The sequence below is a fragment of the Leptodactylus fuscus genome, chromosome 1, assembly GCF_031893055.1.
Source record: "Leptodactylus fuscus isolate aLepFus1 chromosome 1, aLepFus1.hap2, whole genome shotgun sequence".
NCBI classification, from domain to species: Eukaryota; Metazoa; Chordata; class Amphibia; order Anura; family Leptodactylidae; genus Leptodactylus; species Leptodactylus fuscus.
In genome coordinates, this window is record NC_134265.1 from 327261988 (window position 1) to 327269223 (window position 7236).

At 41.4% G+C, this 7236-nt stretch overlaps 1 protein-coding gene across 1 annotated transcript; it reads right to left on the reverse strand.

Annotated features, from left to right (window-relative positions):
* Positions 1-239: 239 nt before the first annotated feature.
* Positions 240-4102, reverse strand: LOC142196091 (protein S100-P-like). Its single transcript, XM_075266303.1, has 2 exons — positions 3905-4102; positions 240-434 (listed from the first exon to the last, which is right to left on the reverse strand). Exons 1-2 carry the CDS (start codon positions 4040-4042, stop codon positions 285-287), a joined length of 288 nt encoding a protein of 95 aa, XP_075122404.1. The 5' UTR covers positions 4043-4102; the 3' UTR covers positions 240-284.
* Positions 4103-7236: the final 3134 nt, after the last annotated feature.

Sequence of the window (7236 nt, forward strand, 5' to 3'; positions counted from 1 at the left end):
GTACCATACATGTGATCACTCAGGGCAGTGATCGGTCACAGTAGTCAGGGGACCCTCAGAACTTATTTTTATTTCTCTGGCCACAAGTGGGGATTCACTTTTTCCTGAAAAGCCCCAATAAGCACTTAATCACCATTGACCTCGAGGGACATTAGATATTAACCTATATACATCCTATGTGCCAAATCTTATATAATATTAATTTCTTATGACCCTAACAAAATAAATACAAAAAGAAATAAAATACAAAACTTTATTAGTCAATAGCAGATTGTTTAAAATTATTATTTTTTTGGCTTGCTTGGACATCTGGAATGTGCCAGACAGGTGAGCACACTAACGAAGATAATAAATTCCTTAAAATCCACTTCATCATCTCCATTTTCATCCAGATCCTTCATGAGTTGGTCACAATCGTCTTTGCCTTTTGCTTTCTAAAAGAAATTAGAAAATGTATTAGCATCGAGGACTCTGGCCAGTTATTTCAGGTGACAATTGAAACACTGTACAGACAAGAAAAACACTCTATAGTGCAGAAAATGTTGTTCACTTAATCCAATTATAATCCAAAAAGAGCAATCAAGATATAAGACTTAACGTTTAATGATATAAGTTAAAAGTATAAATATACACAAAAATATATAAAAAGTCACACATCTGACATGTCACCTCATAGAAAACAATGGAACAACTCCACAACCATAGAATAGTTTACAGTGGACACGGTGGTCCCAAGTAAGGTAACCAATCACACTTACCCGACTTCAATCCGTGATAGGAAAGTTCCAATAAGGACCGAAAGGGAAAATTCCAAAAGAAGCCATTTCATGTGAAAATAGAGTGAAATATAAAGAATAAAGACAGTCCCTATAAGATAGTCTTGGGAAGGGACTAAAATCACCCTAAAGCCTAATACAGGGTCACCGCCCTACATAGCCAGTGCCCTGACTGGAACCTCACCCTAATTCAGGGTCCGTCCCTAATTAACCCTTTCCAACAATTTGTATGTGCCAAAGTAAGAAGGGCTAGTAAAACACACAATAGCATTCAAACAAAATAGCCTGACCCGACATGCACGTTTCGTGGTATGCAATGTATATAAATGCCCCCACTCATCAGGGGTATATCGCAATAAAATGTTTTTTTTGCCCTATCAAAGCATATAGGTTTTGAAAATAGCATGACCCGACATGCTTTGAGATCGTGCCTTCACTCATCCACATGTATATGTATCGCTCATTAACATACATCCATACAGAGCATAAATGGATAGTGAAAGGAAGAGATATAGTCAGATATAGACCAAATGACTTCAACAGCCGTCTAAACTCATCCAAGTCCAGAACCACTCAGTGCTCAGTATGCGTCTCTTCCAGGCAAAACCCTTATAGGGACTGTCTTTATTCTTTATATTTCACTATATTTTCACATGAAATGGCCTCTTTTGGAATTTTCCCTTTCGGTCCTTTTTGGAACTTTCCTATCACGGATTGAAGTCGGGTAAGTGTGATTGGTTACCTTACTTGGGACCGCCGTGTCCACTGTAAACTATTCGTGGTTGTGGAGTTGTTCCATTGTTTTCTATGAGGTGACATGTCAGATGTGTGACTTTTTATATATTTTTGTGTATATTTATACTTTTAACTTATATCATTAAACGTTAAGTCTTATATCTTGATTGCTCTTTTTGGATGACAATTGAAACAGAACAGAGAACACAATAGACTTGAAAGGCTGAATTTGAAAATTCCCAAAATTTAATATCAGAAATTTTCTCTTACACTACATAGTACTGTGGAACAGTCTATATATTTGAAGACAATTGTGGGGGGCTAATAATATCTTATGAAAAGTTATGTATAGAGGTAGAGGCAGCGATTATTCTATCTGTCCATCTCTCTCTCCCAGAGAGATGCAGTTTGGATCTTGCCAGACTGGTTATGCAAGACACTATGCACTGTGCTATCTTACAAAGAAACTAATTAAAATGGAGACAGTTCGGCAGGGACTACGGGCATTGTTAGGAAAGGATCAAAGACCAAAGACCCTTCCAAAGATAAAGGGACAAGAGAAGGGTAATTAAGCTAATTGTCTCCAACAAGGATGTCTATTGTCTTTAGAATACCATGAGATAGACATCTAGGATGTGTATTTGAGACATGTGCTGATGGCTGCCATTTTGATTGATACATGCGGCTACCATGAGGTCACTGACTCCATTTTAGAGTAAAACTAGCCTTCAGGGGGGTGTGACCTCTCTCCAGTTTCTTATCCAATAGATATGCATCAGGGCTATTGTTACAAACTTCTCCACCAATGGATGTATGCTAATTATACTAGCCAATCCTGTTCTGTCTATGCCATGTGATATATACTTTGTTCTAGCCACCATTAAACCAGAATCCATTTTGATACACGACCACCATGTGTCTTCGTGATTCTCCAGACTAAAGATGGCTGAAGCCGATCTTGGCCTGTTAATTAATTTTCCTTTACAGACAGCATATCTCTGGGGTATTATGATTTCCCCCGACACGCTATACAAGGTTCTTTAGAGTAACCACCCAAGAGCCTTAAACTCATTGGGACGTTGCCTTGAAATTTATTTTTTTGCAACATTTTTAATTGAACCAATGCACCTGAAATAAAAAAAAAAAGTGAAGCAATTTAATGAGTAATCTTGATTAAAAATTTACTATTGCTTTTGGTCCACAACTCGCATGTAATAATGAGTGTTTCCATGATTACAGACTTCATATAGGCTTTGTGTAGTCTGACCCTGCACTCATATCAGCAAGGAGTAGGGGACAGATAGAAGGGATTTTATATTAACATGTGGAAATGTCAAGAGTTTATTTAGCCCTGATCTCAACATTATCCAGTCTGTCTGGGATTACATGGAAAGACAGAAGGATTGGAGCAAGCCTACATCCACAGAAGATCTGTGCTTAGTTCTCCAAGATGGTGGGAACAACCTCCCTGCCGAGTTCCTTCAAGAACTGTCTGCAAGCACCAAGAAGAAGATTCTGTTTTGAATCTATATACACACACAAGTTTTTGTCATAATTTTGCCCCAATTGCCGTCTTTGGTACTTTTTACTTCTAGGAACATATTTCTGGAACTGTAATTGGAATCTCTCTCTATTCCCAACCATGACAGCGATTGCAGTAAAACCACAGCAGAAACCTCATCTGATTCCCTGAAGATACATCGTGGTCATAATAGTGATGCAAAATGGGATATACACATTGGGTGTTATATATACAAAGGTCAAGTTCAGTGAAATGTGACAATGGAGCAATGCCATGTGCTTGGGACCTTAGAATAGCTGTGTTCCGAATTTAGTGTCAGACCTTAGCTTCTAGAGAAAAGATGAAATTTATATTTTGAAGAAATACTGCCAAACACGGACCAACTCTATATGTCTCAGTTATCACTTTCCACCAAAAACTGGAACAGATTCAAACGAGGAAAAAAAATGAAGGATTTCATAAATTATTCCTTGATCTATGGGAATTTTTGCCTTGGCGTATCTGATGATGGTGTGGGTCTTATTGACTCTGTGGTAGCACAGAATATGGCAGAGTGCAGGAGCATTTTGGCACGATATGGCCAAGTTTAATAACTACCTGCAGCATCACTATAAAAATGGATGCGTAATTCTGAAAATGTGTCTGCATTGTGCTCTACTTGTATTTATTCCAAGACTTAATAGAATATAGATCCAATATTGGAAAAAATTGATCACTTCTCGTCTCTAGTCTCTATGCCAGTGACAATACATACCTGCAGCTTTATACATTCACTGTCTTATTTTAGGGGGTTACCAATGTACAACGTATATATTACATAGAGTGTGTGATAACTAAGTATATTTCTATTATATATAAATTAATATCTCACCCCCATGAATCCAGGTAGCTCCTTCTCCATCAGAGTCTTCAGTTCCCCTTTGGTTAGAGTGTCCTTCTTGCCCTCGGTACAGGAATATTTGTCAAAAACATCAATGAGTAAAGCAATGGCGGTCTCCAGCTCAGTCATGGTTAGAAGTGATGTCGGCTCCTTGGCTTATCCAGGCAGCTTGTTATAGGCAGAATGTAATGTTAGGGACAGAGCTGAGACTTATATAGGGATTGTGTCACATCTTTATGGCAAAGAACAAATATTAATTACTAAGTCAATATTAAAGTGGGCGTAACAACCACACAAATGACTACAATACTCTCTTTAATCCTTATCTATGTTTAATCCTTATCTCTGTTTAGTGAAGGTGGCTCATCTTGATTTACTCCATAGTCATTTCACTGGGGAATTAAAGACAAAGGACAGTTGCAATGTCTAAAGCAAGCAATATACTGATTTTTTGTGGGATTGGTTGACTAAGTAATGAGTATAGAGGGGTCTCAGCTCTCTGTAACTGCAGATAACAGGTGAAAGAAGGATAGGGCGTTCCTCGTCCTTTGTACCCGAGGGAGATAGAGTTGCTGTCAATGTCTAACACTACCTTATTCCCCTCTCCCCTTTGAAAATAACATATACACTTAGTCAATTAGATAATGCATGTTTATTGGGGAGGAATACTTGCTCCATTGACCCTCGTTGTAAAAGTGACCATACACATTCGATTAAAGGGGTGTGCCGATAACTACAGGGGATAAGTGTCAGATGGCTGGGGATGCAACCGCCAGGTAGTACAGTGTTCAGGAGAAACGGGGATCAAATGTGTCCTTTATGGCACAATCCCTTTAACTGTGAAGGTGATGCCATGGTTAAAAAGGTTTAAGCACATTGAAGCTTTCGTGCCCTATCCTCTTGTTCTTATGCCGCAACTCAGTGGGGGAGACCGGAGGATGGGAGTAGTAGTGACAGTGGCTGTGCCACCTGCTAGGCCGGGGAGACTCCTCACACACTCCAATCCCACTCCAGGGCCGGACACAGTCGAGGGGGGTCCTGCAGCGCTAACTGATGCTGATGGTAGTGGTATTATCTTCCCCGGGGCGCACCTAGTTGGAGAGGGGACCTCTATACTCTGAGCCGGTGTGGGGGTGTTCAGGAGAGCCCTGATGGTGATATAGGAAACGACTCAGGAGTCCAGAGTTGCAGTGAAACCAAGTAACCGTTTATTAACAGGAACCATCTGATGCAACCAACAGCTTTGCAGATGGGGTAACAGTTGCAGTTCAGTCCCACTGCCTTGTTCAAAGGAGGCTGCCCAGGAATGTTATGGGCTCTTACATGATAGTCTTCCACTACTCCTCCTCTCGTGCCACTCCCAACTTTATAGGATGGAGATTGTAGTAGGGCAAGGAGTCGCTTATAGGGAACTGGTTAGCTGGAAGCTAGGCCCGAATGCATACCTCCTGGCACGGCTGGCAAACGTCTCTCAGAGATGCTTAAGGATATTCCCTGTCTCAGGGCTCTCTCTGGATGAGCCTGGGGCGATGGATATTTCTCCTAGAGGCTGTACTGGTGACAGTTAGGACTCAGTCTTGGTTCTCCCTCCACACAGGTCAGTCTGCTACCACCTGAGCTGTGCAGGATGGCTGCTAACACTAGACTGACAATCCCAACTGCCACCAGGAGACTACAGTCTCCTCACAACCCCCGACCAGTGGCCTGTGATTGTCCAGGGCTGAACCAAGCCAGTGGTTTGAACTGCAAAGGGGGGAAAATAACAGGAAAAACAATATTCACATTACATGTAACATAGAACACATAGGACGGGACATACCAACATGACTTGGAGGCACAATACACAAACACAAGAAATAGAAGCTACTCCAGGATGCTGCACACCCCCTTATTTTAACCTGAGCTGCCCTCAGCGAAACATAGCCCAGGCAAGGGAAGATGCTACAGTGGACAAGACAAACATAGAACATATCAGATAATATACATATAAAATATACAAGAAATGTAGACTTTGTTATGCAGCTTGAACAAAGAGGAAGAGAAAATGGGGTTGTAAGCATACTGGGGGCCCTGAGGCACAGGCGCATGAGTGAAATAACTTTAATAAATAACAGAGTTCCTTGAGGTGCCACCAGGGTCGGACTGGGGTGTCTAGGGCCCACCAGTGGAATTGTTTCTAGGGCACACTGCCAGGACCCTGCAGATCAGCGGTACTGAGACACGACGGCTAAAGGTAATAACTAGAGATGAGCGAACAGTAAAATATTTGATATTCATTATTCGTTTCGAATAGCCGCTCAATATTCGACTATTTGATCGAATATCGAACCCCATTATAGTTTATGGGGAAAAATGCTTCGTTTCAGGGGATCCCACCATTCGACTCAGGAGGGTCACCAAGTCCACTATGACACCTCAGCAAATGATCCCAACACCTCTACAATGCAACTGGGACAGCAGGGGAAGCATGTCTATCACAGCCTATCAACTACACACTTTCCACATTCAAAAAAACTTCTATCAAAGTGCGAAAATACCTGGAAACCTTCCTTCTCCCAAAATGGATGGACAGAAACCCAAATTTAAGCTAAAGAAACATTAACAAGCACCCCTTTAAATCACATTGCCCATGACAACCACAGATTGAATAGGCAATGGGAAATCCATCAGTACTCACCCTGAACTGTCATTGTGGATGTGTGTGTGTGTGTGTGTGTGTGTGTGTGTGTGTGTGTGTGTGTGTGTGTGTGTGTGATGTGCTAAGACTTTCAAAATTCATTTTTATGGCCCCGTAACGTGAGCCCTTCCAAATTAAGTTACAAGCCCTTAAGCTGAGCTATCAGCAGAGATTGAGGCCCTTAGGTGACTTCAGCCTTCTACCTGCAGAGTTTTTTGCCCTTTGGGTGAGTTGAGCCTTGCACCAGCAGAGTGTTAGCCCCTTTAAAATTGTTAGCCCCTAAAACGGTGGTTCCAGAACCATCACTCTCATTGTGTTGGATTGATGCAGTGGATTGGACTGAGGACCCAGACATTGACCTTGATTTGGATTGTGAAATTGATAACATATCAAGTTGTGGGGGGTAACTTTTATTTAGAGGGCCGCAAAGGTGGACAATTGGCTGAAACCACTACTACCGGTAATGGTCCTCTAATATGGGACTCTACATTACCTCTACAGGGTTCTGATCAGGTGTTAATAGTCCAAACAACATGCTACAGTACTTTAGATGTAGATCAGAAACCCCTCTCCGTTCCGACACCAGATTTAACAAAGCTTCACCATCATCATCCTGCTGAGATGGAGCCACTAAAGGAAACCTTGC